This window comes from Miniopterus schreibersii (assembly GCF_964146895.1).
Source record: "Miniopterus schreibersii genome assembly, chromosome: 12".
Classification (NCBI taxonomy): domain Eukaryota; kingdom Metazoa; phylum Chordata; class Mammalia; order Chiroptera; family Miniopteridae; genus Miniopterus; species Miniopterus schreibersii.
In genome coordinates this window covers 73,294,675-73,314,341 of record NC_138112.1, presented here as the reverse complement: position 1 = coordinate 73,314,341, position 19,667 = coordinate 73,294,675, and the positions used below count along the sequence as shown (strand labels likewise).

Sequence of the window (19,667 nt, the reverse complement as noted above, 5' to 3'; positions counted from 1 at the left end):
GAAAACATCCATCTCAGGATTTATTACAACACGTTTTTTCCAAATACAAAAGAAGGGGACAGGGCAGGAGCAGAGAGTGTGGCCGCGCTGAGGCAGGGGGTCTGAGGCAGGGGCGGTGGGCAGCCGGCCCAGTCCAGAGAGACTGGGAGCCGTGCAGGGGGAGACCTGCCGCGTCTAACGCTGCTGGACTTTCCAGCAGATAACAGGAGGGGGCCGATCCATTCTGGGGCCATCCCAAGGCCAGGGCGTAGGGGTGGGGGGGCGGGCAGGAGGGTAGAGAGGACTGAGGCCCCCCCTCCCTGCCTGGAGCAGGGGGTGGAAATGACCAGGGAGGGCCCCCCCTCCAGCACACAAGGGGACCTTCTCCTGCATTGCAGCTGCTCACTTTGGGGTGACCAGCGCCTCAAGAGCAAGAGCCCCCCTGCCCTCCAGGACAGAAGCCGTGAGAGTTGCTGCAGCCTGCAGAAAGGGCGAGGGAGGGGAGGACCGGCCGCCGGGCCCGCCTCCAGAGCGCCGGGCCCAACCAGTGGCCCAGACCACTGTCTCCTGGACAGCACAGGGGTGGGGCGCGGAGGGGGGGCCAGTGCATCCTCCGCAGCAGCATCACCTCAGAAACCCAACCCGACAGACAAACAGGAGGCAAATTTACATAATCAACAATAATAGTAAATAACCAATAATAATAAATACTTAAACCTCTAATCCATAGATTGCAAATACAACAATGATAGCTTATTTCTTGGGGATCAGGGTGGGGACAGAGAGAACAGGAACAGGACTTCCGCTTAAAGGAGGCATGACAGGGACACAGGGCTGTGGGCGCAAAGAAGGACAAATAGAAACAGCCGGAGAGGCGGCTGGGTGGGCAGGCACATCCCACCCTGCCTGAGGACGCGGTCCTACCGGGGCCACCCCGCCCGCCAAGCCCCTGGCCTCTTCCCGAGGAGACCGGCCCCAACTCCTAGACTCTGGGACTTCTGAAGGTCATGGGGGACATCTACTCCTGCCTCCAAAAACCTTGGATCCCAATACGCGGAGTGGGTGCCCTCACTCCCAGGCTGGCCCCACTGGGACAAAAGCCATCTGAGGTGGGGACTGGCGCATCGCCTTGAAGGTACCGGGAGACTTCGGAGGGGAGAACTACCCGGGGAAGGGGTGTGCAGGGGGTTTCTCTCCTCTGAGGCCCATCTGGGGGTGGGGCAGACATGGGGGGACACGTCCTACATCTGCCTGGAGCTGGCTCTCCCAGAGCCGAGGACCCCCCCCACACACACACAAGCATAGGGTCTGACAGGTGCTTCAGGGCCCGCCCTCTGCATGGCAGCCGCTCCGCACGGCCCCTCCTGACTTCCAAGTCTGGCCTCGGGCGGGGCTGGTGGAGGGAAGAGCCCAGAACAAGACCCTAAAGCCATCTGCCCTCTGACCAGTGGTGCCAGCGCGGACCAGCCCAGCTCCTCCCACCAGCCAGACACCCCAGAGGCCAAGCTCCTCTTCCTGGGTTTCCCCCACCTGCAGGTGGAGCTCGGGGGACACCCGCAGAGCAAAGGGAGGGGCGCAGCCTCCTCTGAACAGCCCTGCTGGGCTGGGGCAGGAGTGGGGGGCAGTCCACCTCCATCCCTGCTCTGCGACCCAGAGCATCTGACACTCAAGAGTCCCCTTCACCAAGTCCTACCCTGTTCTCTACCCCAGCCCCTGGCACACCCTGGCCTTGGCGGGCCCAGTGCCGGTCAACACCTGCCAGGCCTGGGCCTGGGAGACGGGCAGTGGGAGTGCCCTCCTTGGCACCAAGACACGGTGCCCGAGGCTGGCAGGGGGTGGCAGGGACTCCCGGACCACAGCTCCTATGGCTTTGGTGCAGAGCCCAAGAAAGGAGCCGAGAAGGAAGGGGGGAGGGTGGGTGGGGAGGGCAGGCACAGAGTTTCTGCGGCTCAGTGTGTGGCAAAGTTTTTTTTTTTTCTTTTTCCCCCTTTTTCTTAAGTAAAAAGTGCATGAAAGCTCGGCAGCCTCTTTGCAATGGTCAGCAGTGTTTCCTCGGGGATGGGGGTGGCGGGGAGGGGACCCCCCCAGGCCCGGCACCCCAGCTTGCGCCTGAAGGTGGCCTCGTATTGCTTAAAAACGTGTCTCAGTTTAAATACCAGACTAAAAATAGAGCTCGGAGGACCACCCTCGCGGTTGCCAAGTCATTGCCAGAATGAACAGCTTCAATAAATAAAAAATCGAAATATTTACTTCTCGATAAAAATCGCAGTAAAACCATTTACCTTTCTTTGCATTATATATAATATATATTTATAGTGGGCCCGGCTGCTGGCGGCCCAGCCGAGGGCAGCGGAGGGCTCTGGGGCGCTGGGTCCCCACGGAGGGGCCGTTCCTGGCCGCCGTCAGGACACCTCGATGACCTCCACGCTGCCCGAGAAGCTGGCCTGCTTGCCCAGGGCGGCCAGCTCCTCGCCGCGGGCACGCCCCTCCACCATGCCCTCCTCGAACTCCATCTGGCAGCTTCGACGCTTAAACTGCGTCTCTGGGGCTGGCTCGTCGGGCCAGCTGGTCCGCGGGTCCCGGGACTCGGCTCTGGCCGCCTCCCTGCGCCGCAAGTCGCCACCACCGTTGCCCTGCGCGCCTCCCAGGCCGAGGGGCGCAAACCGAACGCCCTGTGCGCCCTCGGGGCTGAAGCACCAGAGCCCATCGGGCGACGGTGTGCCGGGGGAGTCCAGGGGAGGTGCCCAGCCCCCGGGGCTGGACGGCTGGCCTGGGCCAGGCAGCCCGGGCGCCGACAGGGCAGAGAGGCCATGCCGTGGAGTCTGCCGGGCGGAGTCCCCGAAGTTTAGGCCGAGGCCATGCGCTGGGGAGCGCGCTGGGGAGCCTGCTGGAGGCCGGAGCCGCCGGCGGGGCCGCGGACGCGCCTCGGGCGCTGCATCTGGGCTGTCGGGGCTGGGCGAGGGCAGGCCTAGCGCGGCCCCTGACGGGCTGTCCAGCTTGCAGAGCTTGGGGGCCTCCCCGGGGTCAGGGGGCCCGGGGTCCTCCGGCCGCCGGCTGGGGGCGTAGGCCGACTTGATGTCCAGCGAGAAGGAGCGCTTGAGGCGGTTGGTGTCCTGGAGGCGGTCGGAGGAGAGGTGCAGGCCGTGCAGGCCCTGCTGCAGGGCGCTGGTGGCCGGGGCCGGGGCGGGCGACGGGGGCTCCCTGCCCGCGCTCGGCTTGCCCTCCCTGGCTGAGTTGGCCGCTGCGCTCCCGGTGGCAGCGCTCTCTGAGGTAGGTGGTGGCAGTGGCGGCAGTGGGGCCGCGGGGCCCGGGAGGTGCTCGGGCGTCCCCGGGAGGGGCGCCCCCTCGCCATGCAGGGCGGCCAGCAGCTTCAGGCTCCGCTCATACTCCAGCAGCTGGCCCAGGAAGTTGAAGTTGGGCGAAATGGACGGGCGCCGGTCCTTCACAAACCTGGGGCGAGAGGCGGCTGGGTGGCCACAGGGCTTCCCACCAGGCCAGGCTGCCCACCCGCCTCTCCCCTGCACCCACTGCCCACTCCTGGGCACCCAGGCTTCTGTGCAGACCCGCATGTGCTGGGGCCGGATCCAGGCCTCCCCCTCCCCTTCCCCAGCCAGGGGGTCCTGAACCGCGGGCCACTCTGATGCCAGGAGGTAGAGAGCGGAGGAGAGGGGGCGGTTTCCAGCCTCAGAAGGGAAGCCTGGCAGGCTACCTGTAGGCGTCGTCCGAGGACATGCCCATGGTCTTCATGATGTAGGCGATGGCGATAGTGGCAGAGCGGGAGATGCCAGCCAGACAGTGGACAATGACTTGGCAGCTGGACAGCTTGGCTTTATCTGGGGGCAGGGGGACCAGGTGAGTGCTGGGGTTTCCACTCCTCCCTTCCCCCAGGTGGGGAACCGCGACCCTCCCTCAGAACTGCTAATAATCCCAGCTGCTGGTTGGGGAACAGCCCCTCCCACCTGAGCACCCGCCCCTCCTCCCGCCCTCCCCCAGGAGTGGGGGGCCGGGCCCCTCACCGATGAACTCGATGGACTTGTCCAGCCAGGGCAGCAGCTTTTCACAGTAGTTGTCGTTGATGGGGATGCGCATGAAGCGGCTCTCGCAGATGAAGTCGGGCTTGGGGCAGGAGTTGCTGGCGTTGAGGACGTAGCTTATTCCGTTTCGGGTCATCAGGTCCTGCAGGGACAGCAGGGCAGGTTGGAAGGGCCTGCAGCTGGGCAGGCCCTTGAGGGCCCAGATCCCGGAGCCTCAGAAGCTGTGGGGGGCGGGGCTGGGTCCTGGAGCCCCGCCCGCCGGTCCCGGGATTTTAGGGCTGCCTGGGCGGTGGCTTTACCCTCTTTCCCCGTCACCATTTTTAAAACACGGGGTTCTTTCAGCGCTGGCCCGGGGCCCAGTGACATCAGCAGTTTGGCATGTGGGCTCTGCCGCCGAGGGGGCAGGGAGCTGCTTCTCTACCCGGGCCTGCTGGGCCCTTCCCCCAGCCGGGCTCTGGTCCTGCCAGGCCCCCTCTGGTCCTCCAGTGCCCCCAGCCGGCGCTCATCCACCCCCCCCCCCCCACACAGAGGCCATCGGCTCCTTTCCAGCCCCAGACAAGCCCAGGAGCTGCTTCTGGGTTCCTGCCCCCCCCCCCCCCCCCCGCGGGCCTGTGCACACACCTTGTTCAGGACATCCTTCTGAGAGCCCAGGTACAGGTGAGGCAGGATGCGGGTCAGGCCCACGCTGGGCACGGGCAGGCAGGGCTGGGAGAGGCTCACGGGCAGCAGGGCGGCAGGCTTGCCCTCACAGAGGCCGGGGAAGCAGGAGGAGAAAGTGGCAAAGCCCCCTGCAGAAGGCGGAGCGAGGGCGCAGTCAGGCAGGGGGCTGGCTGGGGCAGGAGAGAGCCCAGGGCACTGACCCCACTGTGTCCCAGCCACACCCGACCTGGCCCCCACGGCTGACCCTGTGGCCTGAGCGCCCGGTCTCTGTGCTGGGTGCCGCGGGGCCATCTCACCAGGCTGCAGCTCAAAGCTCGTGCCGTGGGCAGTGACGGCCTCTCCTACGCCCACATTCCTCCTCGCGCTACTTAGGCGCTGGCCCCACTGAGGACGCCACTGTGATGCCCATAAAATGGGGGGCCGAGGCGGCGGTCAGCTCAGCACGTGCAGGGCCCAGGCAGGGACAGGCTCCGAGGCCGTGCTTGGGGGGGGAGTGGCTTCTGTTGAGGGTGTGGATCACACAGCCTCTCCATACCTGTGGCCGGGGCCAGGCTGGGCCTTCCACCTCCCCCCTGGGCTGATGCAATACCTCCCTGTCTCCATCTGGCTGGGAGCCCCAGGCCAGGCTTGGGTGCCAGGACCAGGAAGCAAGAGCTTCTGAGGAGGCCCTCCCCCTCCTCCTGGGCATGACATCACCCACTGGAATTGGCACAACCCGCAGGGGCATCTGCGCTCCGGTTATGGCTCCATTCCACCAGCAAAGACCAAGGAACCGGGCACCCTGGGGACTGGGAGCATGCAGGGCAGGCAGCGGGCACGCAGACTACATGTGGCTGGCACGTGCCCTGCCACTGTGCCCGCAGAGCACATCTGAGTCCTGGGCCGTGAGTCGGAGGAGGGAGCCCCTCCCCCCGGCCAGAATGACCGAGTGGGAGTCTTCCTGGGTACCCTCTGCCTCAGTGAGTGACCAGGGCAGAGCTGCTCCTCCTGCCTGCCACACACCAGGGTAGTAAGGCTCGTGGAAGATGACCGTGAGGACACACAGGACAGACTCGCTCACACCCGGCCTGGCTGGGTGACCACTGACTTGGACCAGCAACTGGGCAGTGCCCAGGGGCTGCCAGCTCTTGGTAGAACGAGGGCAGGACCTGGGGCTGACCACACTTCTGGGGACACAAGCCCCAGGGCACCTTCCCTGCTCCCAGCCCCAAGGGCGGTTGTTTTGGGTCTTAGTGGACCAGCCCATCACGTGAGACAATGGGGCCAAGGCCTACCCCATCCCGCCGGAGGAGGCAGGAGAGTGAGGTGGGGTCTCAGGCCCCAGGACCCCCCAGTGCTCTCTCCTGCCCTGGTGGAAGGAAGCAGCTGATGCCAGAGACCTGGCTGATTCCCAAGGACAGAGGCCTGGGGGCCTCAGCCTTCACCCCAGCCCAGCTCAGGGCCCAGTTTGTACAATCCCCCAATCAGATGCTTCCAGTGCCCCCAGCGAAGGCCTGACTTTTGGGGGGCATGGAGATGAGGGACCTCCGGGCTGGGGAGGAGGTGCCAGCGTTGGAGGAGAAGCCATCCTTTCCTCGGCTGCAGCTCCCAGGCTCCCAGGCTCGGAGGCCGAGCTGGGTCCTGTGGTCAGCTCCTGCTCACCACCCAGAGCGGGGGACCCTCCATGTTCACAACAGCCTGGCCAAAGGGGGGGTCCCACTAGTCTCTCTGCAGGTGCAGGGATCTGCCTGTCTTTGCTGCAATCCTCAGGAAAGGCCCCCAGGACTCCCTGGGTAGAGCCAACCGGCTTGGGGTGCCCCCTACAAACCCCTATGGATGCCAGGTCTGGCAGGGTACCCAGCCCCTGGGCAGCTTCAGGCCCCCCCCCAGGCTCTGGGATGGGCGGTGGGGAGTGAAGCAGGGCCAGCAGACCCGGACCCTCCGCAGGTCCCCGCACCCCAGGCTTGGGAGGCGCCCCTCCCCCCAGGCATCCCTAAGGCCACCTTCCTTCAGGAGGCCCCCCTTCACCAGCCCCGCTGCCCTGCCCGGGGGCCCCGGCGCGCGCAGGGCCCGGGCTGCCCGCACAATGAGATCCTGGGCTCGCGCGCAAGCGCGTGCCCGGCGCGCCCACCCGCGCGCTCAGCGGCGCCGCCCCACGCGCGCTCCCGACCGAGGCCCCGCGCCGCGCCCGGGCAGGGTCCCGCCCGCCTCCGCAGGGGCTGCTCGGCCTCGGCCTCCAGCGAGGGCGCGAGGGGACGTGTGGGCGGGCGCGGGGCGCACCCGCGGGCATCCCCGGTCCGCACGGTCCGCATCCCGCAGCGCGCACGGCGACCGCGGCCGGGCCTGCGGCTGCTTAAAGGGCCAGGCTCCCGGCCCCATCCCTCCCCCGCCCCACGTCTGGGTCGCGAGGCTGGGTGGGGGCGGGGGCGGGGGTCCCAGCAGCCCATTCAGCGCCCCAGGGCGCCTGACCTCACCGCCCTCTCCCTGCGCCAACCTCCCCGTGATGAGGTGGGGGGCCCTCCCTCCCTTCCTGGCGCTCCTCAGGGCCCCTCAACACCCCCCCTTTCTGGCCTCTGCTGACCCACCCCTGTGCTGGGTTCCCCAGCTCCCCCTTTCTGGGTGGGCAGCACCCCTCCTCCCCACTCAGCCTGTCTTTCCCATTCTCACTGCTCGGGGACCTGCTTGCCTCGGCCTGGGAGCTGCGGGCAAGGCCGGGAGGCCCTCCCCACGTCTGGGTCCTGATCTGGTGCCCCCAGAGCCCTCCTTATTCCACAAGGGTCCTGACTTCTTCCTGCCTCGGCTCTCAGAGAAACGGGCCAAATACTCTAACCTTGCAGGTGGGGCAGCGAGGGGAGAAGAGAAGGCCAGATGGGGCACAGCTGGGTCCCAGGTAAGCCCTCCAGGTGCATCCTAGCCCATGCCTGCCCTGCCCAGTGTTGGGTGAGGGGGCCCCAGGCCCCCCACTCCCCAAAGCGGGGGGAAGAGGGGGAGACAGTCCACTAGAGGCTCTGAGCTTCCCACTCTCCCCACCCCACCCTCCAGCCTGGGACGCTCTTCTCAGATTCCCGGCAGGGGCCCTGTGGCTCCCACTCATGCTAGGGTGCATGTGCACCCCCTGGGGATCCTGGCTGGGCCCTGGCAGAGTTCCTGTTCTGCCCAGGACACCTGTAAAAAGCCCAGACTGCTCCCCTCTCCCCCCTCCACTCCCACCCACTCAGCTCCCAAATCGAACCGGGTGGCGACACAATCAGTGTCTGCTATTCTGTGGCTTATGGGTCCACGTAGATGAAAATTCCACACCCCACCCAGACGAGCTCGACGAGGCCACCGGAGGTCGGACACGCCAGCAGGCGGGTGCTGGCCACTACAGCCACGCACAGACCACGCAGACCCAGACCTGCAGAGTGCCGGCCCTGCACCAGACACGCGTGCAGAGGGCCGCAGGCACACCTGGGCCACCACGCCGGGCCACCCATGGCACCTCCTCCTCCTCTGAGAGGTGTGCCCTGAGCAGCCTGGCCACAGCAGTCAGGAGACTGCCCACAGCGTCACTCGCAGGCTGTGGTGAAAGTCTGTGCTGCCTCTGGACACCAGTCCTGGAGGGCCAGCCCGGCGCCCACTGACCACCCCACCGGGGCCCGTGCACGGCCGCTACTCAGGGCAGGTGGGCCGCCTGTGCAGAAACGCCCCTCAACTGTGTGATGGTGGGGTGACCCTCTATACCCTCCTGCACACTCCACCCACCCGCCAGAGCCCCTGGCACACACAGGGCAGGGTCAGGAGCACCCACGAAAGCCCTGGACCTGGGCAGGGAGGGTGCACATCCCTGGGACAAGCCAGAGTCACCACCACCGGGTCCCAAGGGGTGGATTAAACAGAGGAGCCTCAGCCACTGCCCACAGGAGGAAGGAACCAGCTGAACCACAGTGGAGCCTGTGTGTGTGTGTGTGTGTGTGGAGGGGGGCTTCCCAGCCTGGGGGCGAGGCAGAGAGAGGTGTCCCGCACCCCTCCAGGCCCCTGGGAGCTCACCTGTGAGGATGGCCACGCTGTCAAAGCAGCCGTCCAGCTTACTGAGCAGGATGGAGAGGAAGCTGTCTGCGGCCAGCACGCTGGCGTCCCGGGTGCTCTGGTCATAGACGACCACGTGCTGCGGCTCCTCGGCCTCCACCTGAGGGCCAGGAGGGGAGGGCACAGGTCAAGGCACCTCCAGACAGGGGCTCAGGTGACCGGATGGAGGGGTTGCTGGCACCCTGATGCCTTGACCGGAGGGCAGGCACCCAACCACCCACCTTATACCCAAACAGGTGTAAACGCCCCTGGCCACACAGCCAGGCCCTCAGAGCAGGCAGAGATGGGGGGCGCTGGTCCCCAGTGCAGCCACGTATGAGAGTGAAGGGAACGCATGCTTATGGGTGTCCACTGTGGGCCAGGCGCACGTGGAAGAGACACAAGCAAATGTGACAGGTCTCTAGCAGGCCCACGCAGGGCCCATGGTAACAGGACCGCACAGCCACGGCCTGGGCTGGCTCCCACGTTGGCCAAGGAAAGGGAAACCCGTCCTCAGCGTCCCCGGGAGGCATACTTTGGGGATTTGAAGGCAGGGTACCTTTGAGTCTGGGTTCTCTCCCTGCACCTCAGCCAGCTAAGGGAAACTGAGGGCTGCAGCAGGAGCCCCCCCAGTTCAGGAGGCAGCCGCTGGAGGCTCGGCTCCACCTGCCCTCCTTCCCCTCCAAGTGCCCAGCCTGGGGGCCAGATGTTCAGCGGCTTTTGCTCAGACGGAGGCTGATGCCTTCCTCCCCCCAACGCTCAACGCTTAAGCCAGCTGAGCCACCAACCCTGGCCTGATGATGTCACCAGCAGCCAATGGGATCGAGCCCTGGTGGGGAGTCCTCACTGGGGGTGATTAATGACCGGATTCCCCTCGTGGAGGCTGCAGGGAGCTGTTCTGCCTGTGGGGAGGGGGGCTCCCGACAGGCGGCCACCGTCTCACCTGGGTCCTCTCACAACCAGCTCTGCTTGTGGCCTATGACCAAGACCCCCCACAACCTGCAGGTTGCTGGACATGTCACCCCCCCCATTGGAGGTGCCACTGTCTTCCCAGGGCTCTGGCCCAGTTGTCCCTCCCCAGCTGGACTTGATGCTGTTGGGACAGACAGGATTGTCCACTGCAGATGACCCGAGATATTCTTAGGGGTCACAGAGAGAATTCTGGGTGACTCGAGAGGGGAAAGAACCAGGGGGCTGGGGACACGGACTGCTCATTGTAAGCTCCTTGGCCACCCTCCTGTCCTCTTCTGAGTCCTCACAGCCACCAGAGTATGTGCCTGACCCGCCGCCATCCTGGCCCACTGCCCATCTGCCACCTGTGCCCAGCGCACCCTGTGCCCGGTATGGTCACACCCCGCTCATCCACTCGGTGCCCCTCTCTGGGCTGGGGCTGGGCCTGGGGCCGTGGCCTTGTCCGGTGTGTGCAGAGAGCTCCACGCAGGGCTGAGTGGGGACCCAGCCAGGTCAGAAGACCCTGGGAGGGGTGGAAGCTCCAGGAGGGGGGCTGCCCTGCAACAGCCAGGTGTGGACTGAATGGCTCTGAGCACTGACCCCGAGGAGCCCGTTTGGGTTCAAGGGCAGAGGTGGGGAGGCTGCCCCAGGCATGAGCCCCTGCGCACCTGGCTGGATGAGCTCAGCCCTGGCCCTGGGGTGGCGGAGCCTGGGTGGGGAGGCGGGGAGCAGGGGCAGGGCAGGCGCCGTACCTGGCCGCGAGCGGTGGGTTGGATGAGCTCTGCGATGGTCACCTTGCCCTGCTGCAGCCGCCGCTTCACCAGCTTGGAGCAGCAGATGTTCACGGAGCTGAGCACGTGCCAACGGTTGTACTCCACAAAGGAGCGGCTGTCGATGACCAGCGGCCCCCCAGGCCCGCCCCGCAGCAGGCTGGCCAGCTTCCTGGCATCCATCACCTTCCTGGGGAGCCGGTCCCCGGCCATGGTGAGCAGTGGGCAGTGGGTGCCCCTGAAGTGAGCAGGGGCTGCTTCGATGGCCCAGATGTGGCCTAGGGTTTAGAGTGACCAGGCATGGCACCAGACCTGCAGGGAGAAGCAGCCGGTCAACAGCGACCTCGGAGGGGCCAGTGTGCGACCCCAGGACCCAGAACGCCCAGCCCGGGCCTGACATGTGCCCACGGCCCTCCTCCCTCAGGAGAATCAACATCTCTCTGACCCACAGGGTTGGAAGGCTCAGGGTGCTCGGCATGGGCCCGTCCAGCCTACATCATCCAGGTCACAGTGCCAGCCTCAGCAGGACGCAGCAGGGCAAGTGGGGGACCCGAGGGAAGGGGCTCAGGGCTTGGACTGGGTCGCAGAGGGGCAGGACAAGCCCTGAGCATCTGCCCCTGGGCCCTTGGGTCCATGGACACCCCTCATTCCAGAGCACAGCATTCTGCTTCCCGGCTTCTGTTACCCCACCTGCCCTCGCTGTCCCCCCATCTTCCCAATCCCCAGGGCCCCTCGCCGCCAAGCCCCCCCTCCTCAGCACACCCTCCCTCTCTGATCCTGAACAGCCCAACTGCTCCCTAAGCTGGTACTTTGCATGAGTGGAGGGGGCTGGGGGTCGGGCTGCCTCCACAGGCTGACGGGCTCCCGGAGGCGGGCGGCCAGGGCAGGGCGCTGGAAGGGGCTTGGGAGTGTGGGGGGCTCCTCTGCTGTCACTATTGTCCCAGTTCTGCAGGACAAGGCTCAGAGTAGCTGCCTGCTCGCCTTACAGCCTGTGGCCAGTGTCCTCCAGCAGGGTGTCACAGAATGGGGGTGGTGACAGCGGGTGCTCCAGGCAGTGGGGGCCTGGGCCCACCATCTAAGGGCTGGTAGATCCCAGGATAGGGTGGGGTGGGGGGCAACCCCAGGATAAAGGTCAACATGGGTGACCCATATCTGGGACCCTCAGCATGGTCTCTGAAGGCCCTTGGGCCGAGGGGTGCACAGAGGGAGGAAGGGGTTAGGGGACTGCAGAGCCTGGGTGGAAGCCCCTCCTGGGGGTTCAGTACCAAGTCTCTACCACCCTGCCCCACCTGCCAAGCCCTACCTTTCCTGTCTCCATCTAGGACTGGCCTTTCTTGGGGCCCTCACAGCCCCCCCGGAGGTACACAGAGTCAAGATGAGGAGTTTGCTTTAAAGGTGGGGAAATTGAGGCTCACGGAAGGGGTGGGACCAGCCCAAGGTCACACCAAGGAGACTGGAGAGAACCCCAGGCCTCCTTCCATCAGTTCTTCCCTCTACCACATCCCCACCCAGCTTGCTGGGAGGGGGGGGAGTTTGATTACAAGCAGGTTTGGAAAGCTTCTGAGCTCTAACCTGAATCCCTTCAAGGCTGTGACAGGCCACAGCCACCAGGTCTCCTCCCTCCTCTCGCGCAGGCCTGGGCACAGTCACCTGTCCTTGGACGTGGAACTAAGGGTCCAGCTCAGAGGCCCAGGACCCTGTGTGAGAGGGACACAGTGGGAGGGAGGCACAGTGGGCCAGAGGGTCCTGGGCGCGGCACTCAATGTCCCCATCAGGCATGTGGGGGCAATTACCTCCCACCTAAAACTACAAAAGCCAAATTGAACTCCAGCGCAGGGAGGAGGGAAGGGGCCGGGAGAGAGTGGCCTGCACGCACACTGCCCCCGGGGCCTTGAACCACCCCGAGAGGAGCAGGGTGAGGAGGTGTCCACCCCGCAGATGGGAATCCAGGCTGGAGGAGGGCAGAGAGGAGAGGGGCAATGACCAGGGCCAGGCAGGGGCTGCGGGGGGTGGGCAGCCCGGCCCCAGGCTGGTACCTGGTCCCGGGTCCCCGCCCGCCTTCCAGGGAAGCTCTATTAACCACCACAGTATTGTTATTTGCAGCCGAGGAGGACTCATTAGCCAGTTAGCACCTCTGCTGTCACCATGGCAACAGCAGAGGTGCCAGGCAACCGCTCCTCCTGCCGAAGCCGCAGCAGCCACTGAGCAGGCTGCCTCCGTAGAGCCGCAGGCCCCCCTCATTTGCTCCCCCCCATCCCCGCCCCTGCAGGTGCCCAGTAGCCAGGGCCTGGGACCAACCCCAGCCAGGGCCCACGAGGCTCCTCCCCACTCTGCTCGGCTTGGTCTTAACCTTTCTCGCCAGACACCACCCGCCCTGCACAGGCTCCCACCCCCTGGAGACCTCCTTTGAATGACCGAGGTCTGGCCAGAGCCCCTCCTGCAGGAGACCTCTTGCTTTGAGCTGGCCTCCTAGGAGGGCGCGCTCACTGCAGGGCCTCCTCCTCGCAGCTAAAGCTTACCTCTCCCCTCCCAAGGATGCTACGGGTCAGGACCCAGCTGGGCACAGAGCGGGGGTCGGGGTGGAGAAGCTAAGCAGAGTCTTGAGCAGTGGGTGGGGCCAGAACAGGCCAGGTGGGTAGAGGAAATAGGTATTGTAGGGTCTTGGGCCTCCCTGCTCTCAAGAACCCACCCCAGACCCCATTCCTGCCACCCACCATCTCCTATTCCAGGGCCTGGTTGTGGGTGGGAGGAAGGCACAGCCCATACACCCATCAAAGGCCATTCTCAGTCCAGAGGCAGGAGACCCCTCCCTGTCCTGGCACCCTGCACACACCACTATGCCTGCTGGGACACACTGACCATACGGACCCGAACTCACCCCTTTCCCTCAATGCACCTCACCCCACTCTCGCCATGTGCAGCTACTCACATGCAAATGTGTGCACATACATGTGGCCACTGGATGCATGTGTGCTCACCCTCTGCACGCCAGATCCCCCCAAGTCCCAGGACACCCAAACCCCCATGCCAGCTCCACAATACCACACTGTTGGCCCCCATGGCCTCGGACAGCACATTCATGTCCCTGAGTGCACGCACAACCAGGACACTGCCAACCAACAGCACCCTCACCAAGGTGCCTTCTGCTCACTATCTAGTGACGGGGAGCTCACTACCTGCAGAGGTGGCTATCAGGATGGTGAGGACAGGACTGTGGCTCTTAATCAGAGCCGTGGTGCCTGGAACAGACAGGCAGGTTCCCAGGGAAAGCCGGCCGTAGAGGGAGGCACAGACCATACATCCCATCAAAGGCGACCCGAGATGCTGAGACATCCAGCTCACTATGACCCAGGAGCAGAAACTGCCACACTAAGAGACCTCCACAGGCGGGGGACCCGAGTGCTCACACCAGATCGGCTCACAGCACCCTCAACTATGCTCACCAGGGACCCCAGTGCTCACATACCTGCTCCCCTCTAGGCATCCAGGATTGAGCAGGGCAGGGCCCACACTGGCCTTCACTCCCCTGCCCAGCCTGGGGAGGCCATGGGCTTGGGAGGCAGCGGGGTGGGGGGCCTGCCTCCTTGGTTCCCAGGGGTCTGGGCTGAGCCCGCGGTGGAAGGGCTTGGCATGTGGGCCCTTGGAAAGGCAGGCGTGATATCTGGCTTCCTTTGCTCCTGCCCAACTTGTTCTGGCCTCACTGACCTGCAGGACTTGGCCCGTGTTGCACACACAGGCCCGCCCAGAGCATCTCCCCGTTACTGCCCAGGCTGAGCAGTCCAGGAGAAGTGCCTCAGTCCATGTGGTCCCGGTCATTCTGACCACATCTCTTTGCTGTGGGTTTGGGCCCCTCCTCTCCTTTCCCTGTGAGCTGCACACCGTGGAGATGTAACCAGGCCACCCTATGCTTTCCCCTGGCCACAGTCTCTGGCCCCTGGAGCCCTCTGTCCGGTTGAAACTTCTGGGCCCTGAAGTCAGCATCAGCGGAAGAAGAGAGGTGATGCTGGGAAGGGCCCTGGAGCCCAGAATGACCTGGAGCATCTTTCTGCATCTCTGTTCATGGGACTCACTGCTCCTGGAGGCAGCCTCTGGGGCCCAGGAGCCTTCCCAAGGGCCAAGGACAGCAGGGGACCAGAGCCTGCCCAGCAACTCTCCCAGCCCCCGCTGACTGCAGCCGGACTCAGGATGCAGCCCCATCCTTGGCCGGTGCTCATTAGCCATCCGAGCGAATGCAGGAGACATCTGTCCTCTGGAGCAGGGTGGGGGCGCTGAGGCTACTCAGCGCAGGGCAGCCCTGGGGGCAAGAAGGTCTGGGGCCCGGAGCTGGAAGAGCATGGCCTCCCCTGGCCTGCAGCACCCCTACCCCACCCCAAGCTGCACAAGAACACTGCAGACACCGCACCAGATCCTGCAGCGTCTCTCCTCCAACCCCCAGCCCCCTCCCCCTCCATCACTGCAGCCCCAGGCCCCCAACTGCCCCCAGCAGAAGCCAAAAGGCAGATTCTCCCAGAACGTGATGACCTGGCATGGGCCGGGCGGTCGGCGCCCCCTCCCTTCCAGGCCACACTATTATGCACCCTCCCCCAGGTGGGTAGATAGGCAGAGGGAGGCTGGCTGCACTCAGCCTGGCAGTGCCAGCCCCTCCCCCAGCACTCGGGCCGCCTCTGCAGCAGCCGGGCGAAGTCTTTCTTCCGCAGAGACCAGCTGAGCGCCCGGGGCTGGGGGTGCCCGCGCGGCCTGGGCGCACGGGGGAGATGGATCTGCAGCCCCTCCCCACCGACTCGGAATGTGCCCTTTCCTGAGCCTCCCACAGGCCAAAGGCCCGCAAGCTCCTGTGGCCGAAGCCCCCGCGTCCCCGGCAAGCCCGCCGCAGGGGCGACCGTCGCCAATTCTGGGCCCCAACGTGGGGGCTGCGGAGGAGGCGTCGCGGGCTCGCGCGGTGGCCCTGACAGATGCCCGCTGGGTCTCCAAAGGCCCTCCGGGGTCCTCATTCACACCCCTCCCCCCAAGATAAGACGCTATCACAAGGAGACGGGCAGAGGGCGGCGGCAGGGCGTGGGCCAGGCCGGGGTCCCTGGGTGCAGCGAGAGGCGAGGGAAGGGCTGCCCTGTCCGGCCGTGGCATCCCTGCGAGCTGGGTTTGGGGCCGGCATCCCAGGAGCCAGGGACGCAAACCTCAGGGCCGCCTCCTCCCCCCTGGTGCCCCCCGGACCCACGCAGCTCCGGGGTGCTCCAGACGTGGCGCCCCGGGGTGGCTGGGCCGGCGCGAGGGCTCCGTCCCGGGCCACCTCCCCACCGCGCCCCGCTCACCTCGCTCGCGCTTGCCTCCGGGGCGCCCCGGGGACCAGGGTCGCGCTCAGCGCGCACGGCCGGCTGCGTCGCCCATGGGCCGGGGGGGCCCAGCGGCCGGGCCGGGGACGGGGGAGCGCGCGGGCCGCGTCGCCGTCGTCGCCGTCGCCGCCGCGGCCGCCGTGGGGAGCGCTCGCTCGGGCCGGGGCGCGCGCACTGCGGGCGGGCACGCGCGCTCGCGGCGCGCATCCCACCCGCGGCTCGGCGGGCGCGGCCGGTGCTGCGCGGGCTCCGGCTCCTCTCGGGCTCCGGCGTCCGGGCGGGGGGCGCGGAGCCGGCTCGGCCGCCGGGCTCGGCCGCGAGTGACAGGCCCGGGGCGGAGGGCGGGGCCGCCGGCGGGGATGAGGTCATGCGGAGCGAAAAAAGGCCCTGACGTCACCTGCAGCCAATCAGCGCGCGCGGCTCGGGGGCAGGTGACGTCAGCCGGAGCCCGGCTTTGGGTGCAGATTAGAGGCGGAGGCCGCGGGGGGCGGGGGCCCGGGCTCGACGCCGCTGCCCTCCGCCCTCTGCCCTCACCCCGCACCCGGGCACCGGCTCTTAAAGGGACCGCGCGGGGTCCCGATGCGTGCCCGGGATCCCCACCTCCAGGAAGCCTTCCCTGCCCCAGCGCTCTGCCTCTCCCGGGACCCGCAGCCTCACCGCACACAGCCTCGCGGAGGGTCCGGACAACCGTGCGCCGCGCGCGGGTCCTCTGCCCGCCGGACGGGCCTGAGCTGGTGCCAGCCCCCCGCCCCGCGCGCCCCGCGCCCCGCAGCCTTTGTTCGTGCGGGGCCTGCCGCCCGGAGAGCCTTGGCTAGCCGGGGGCCTGGCCCGCGAGCCCTGCCCTGCGGAGCGCTCTCCCCGCAGCGTCTGCGCTCACCCCTCTCCACGACGCCCGCAGATGAGAACCCGGGTCCCCACCGCGCTGGGAGGAGGCTGGAGGCTCAGAGGCGAGACGGTTTGCGTCGGTCCCACGTCTCATGAACTCTGGTGTGGGGAGGCCTGCAGCGCTGCTCCCCCCGCCCCACCGGGGACCTCCAGCCCCTGACGCTTCCAGCGAAAAGCAGCCGCTCACGGCGCTCACGGAGGCCCCCCTCGACAGTGTACCCCCCACCCCAGTCCCCAATAAAGGGTCCGCCCCCAGCCGGTCACTGTGGGAACACAACCAGCCACCCGCTTGGACGCTGGGAGTCCCGAGTGGGGACAAACATAGGTAATTACACCTTGGGCAAGGGTTGGGCCGCAAACACACGGGAGCAGGTGGGTCTCCTGAGGCCACCCCAGGAGGTGACATGAAGCAGTGACTGGAGGCTGAGGGGTCTGTGGTGAACAGGGGTCAGCCCAGGCAGGAGAGGACCTTGTCCCTCCACCAGGAGGAGGCCAGGGTGCTGGGGAGGACAGGCAGGCACACATCTATCGATTTGTCAAATATTTGCTGAGTGCCTTCTGGGGCCAGGCCCTGTGCCAGCGCTAGGGGACAAATTGCCCTGCCCCGGAGCCTGGAAGGTAATTATTTGGGGGGAGGTGTGGCTAGACAGCCCAGGTATCTCTAAACCCCTCCTCCCTGACTGCACAATGGGGAGTGGAGGTGGTCCCCCCTCCAGCCTGTAGCCCCGGCCAGTGCAGGTCTCCAGGGCGGGAATGGGGTCAGCGGGTGCATGCTGGCCCAGGACCAGGAGGGGCCCTCCCCTGTGCCATACTCACTTCTTGAGACCAGCCTGTCCTGCTGCCTCAGAGCCTAGCACACAGTAGGAGTTTAATAAGTGCTTGGGGCCTCCCTCGCTGGCCGGAGGAGCGTCCAGCAGTCGTGTGTTTGTGCACTCGAGAGTGCTTGTGAGTGTGCGTGGAGTGCCTGGCTCAGAGCCAGCGCTCAGGAGGAACAAACAACTTGGGGGCTGGGGATGAAGCCCTGGGAACCAGGGGCTATTTAGGGCTGGGGCTGGGCTCAGGGCCTTCCTCCTTCCCTGAGCCAGGCTGCGCCCCAGAAGGGCGAGGGCCCTGCTAAGAAGAGAGGTCCTGGCCAGAGGCAGACCCTGAGCTCAGCAGGGGAAGATGCCCAGGAGGATGCGTGGCCAGGTCGGCATGGGGTGGGGGTGCTGTGGTTCCCGGCTGCACTGGGCTCACTCCGTGTCTGAGAAGTGAGGAGGCTGGGCTCTGGGAGGGGCAGGTGGGGACCTCGGGGAGCAGTGACAGACCCGGAGGGGCCTGGGACCACTGGAGGAGGTGGTCCATGTCTTTCTAGAAGGACTTTCACCTGGGGGTAGGGGATGCCTAACCCAGCTTGTTCTCCTTGCCAGGCCCAGGGTGAGCCCAGTGGGCGGGAGGAAGGCGGGAGGAAGGCAGAGGTAGAGGGAATGGGGTGTAGGGTTGGGGATTAGGAGGAGTAGGGATGGGGGGGACTGGGTAGGGGGGGTGTTCAAGTGGGGCCAGCCACTCTTCGGCCAAGCCCAGATGTGGTCAGCACTTGCATGTGGTCTGGGGGTGCCCTCGGTCCCTAAGGACTCTGGCTGTGCTCTGGGCAGCTCCTGGCTAGGCCTGAGCAGACCTCAGTAAATTGAGGGGCTGTCTTCATGTCCGCTTCTGGAAGCTGCCAGTGTGTGTGGGTGGCATACAGTTTCCCAGGCTGTGCCTGGCCAGGGAAGTGTGGTTAGCCCGTGAGTATTTTATATTCCTAATGGTTATTTCTCCTGCAAATGAGCCCTTAAAACCTGGCGTTCTGTAGCGATGGGGCAGCAGGGTGGGGAGGTCCCCGCTCTGCAGAGGACTGTGACTTTCCAAGGCCGCCAGCTCTGGCCCTAGGTTCTTTCCAGCCCAGGACGCTCCCTCGACCCCCAGCAGAGGGTTGGCGCCTGACCAGGTGGGCCCTGAGCCTCAGGCCCCCAGATGGGCTCAGCTCCAGAGGGCACCAGCCTCTCCTCTGGTCCTAGGTGTGGAGGGGACAGGGGCCGCCGGGAGCGGGCTGCGGTGGGACGGAGCGCCGGCTGGTGAAAGGAAACAACGCTGGGGGTTTGCAGTTTCCAGCGGGGCCTGGCCTCCCGCAGCGGCCGTCCCGCCCCAGCTGTCCGATGCGCCCTGGTTCCCCCAGGTGATCGCGGCCACTTTGACCTGGGCGTGCGGACCCTGCGCGGGGTCCCCGGGGTGGAGCAGGACCCCGCGCAGGGCCCGGGAGGACCTTTCAGCGCCGGCGGCCTCGGGCGGGACCCGCGCTCCCCGTCGGGCGGGTCGGCGGGGCGGCCTCGGCGGGGCGTGCGCGCCCTCTGCCGCCCGCCCGCACCCGCCGCGCCGCGGGGAGGACGCCGGGCCGGCGCCTCTCAAAGCATCCTCTCTGTGCGAAGGAAAAGCAGGTTCCTTTTTCCTTGCTGATTTGCAACTCGGTGGATACATAGTTGCACTGAGTTCCCTCCTCCTTTCCGGACAGCTGTGCCCTCACCTTCCGACCTATCACCGGGGGCTCACGTTGCCTGTTCTTGAACTTCATAGAAATGGCAACGTGCACTGTGCATTCTTTTGTGTCTGGCTTTTTTTTCTTTTTAAAAAATATGTTTTTATTGATTTTAGAGAGAGGGGAAAGGAGAGGGAGGGATGGAGAGAGATCGATGTGATGGGCTGCCTCCTGCACGCCTCCTACGGGGGACTGAGCCCATAGCCCCGGTATGTGTCCTGACGGGGGAGCCAATGCGCTACCTGTCGGGGCAACCTTTGGGTGCATGGGCAACGCCCAACCAACAGCGCTGTGTCTGGCTCTTCTCACTCAAGGAAATGCTTCTGAGCCCCCCCCCCGCCCCCCCAGCCCGTGTCAGTCTCTGCGTGGTGTTTTGTATTTTATGGATGTGTGCTGATATTCAGACTGACTATTTTATTAGATCCTCCCCATATCTCAGCTACTAAGAACAGTGCAATGAGCAGCATCCTTCTATACA

The 19,667-nt window shown here is 65.9% G+C and overlaps 1 protein-coding gene across 1 annotated transcript; it reads right to left on the bottom strand.

Annotated features, from left to right (window-relative positions):
- On the bottom strand, positions 1–15,821 carry DUSP8 (dual specificity phosphatase 8). The gene is made up of 7 exons (XM_081153675.1): positions 15,730–15,821; positions 10,403–10,732; positions 8,682–8,820; positions 4,635–4,801; positions 3,996–4,155; positions 3,689–3,812; positions 1–3,429 (listed from the first exon to the last, which is right to left on the bottom strand). The coding sequence occupies exons 2-7, from the start codon at positions 10,631–10,633 to the stop codon at positions 2,382–2,384; spliced, it is 1,869 nt and encodes a 622-aa protein (XP_081009801.1). The 5' UTR covers positions 10,634–10,732; positions 15,730–15,821; the 3' UTR covers positions 1–2,381.
- Between the last annotated feature and the right edge of the window lie 3,846 nt (positions 15,822–19,667).

Excerpts from the sequence above, each read along its gene's own strand:
- DUSP8 (XM_081153675.1), bottom strand. The coding sequence starts at position 10,633 with ATGGCCGGGGACCGGCTCCCCAGGAAGGTGATGGATGCCAGGAAGCTG. Across the intron at positions 8,821-10,402 it reads AACCCACCGCTCGCGGCCAG|GTGGAGGCCGAGGAGCCGCA; the intron begins GTACGGCGCCTG and ends CCTGGCCCTCAG. Across the intron at positions 3,813-3,995 it reads CAAGTCCATCGAGTTCATCG|ATAAAGCCAAGCTGTCCAGC; the intron begins GTGAGGGGCCCG and ends CCCTGCCCCCAG.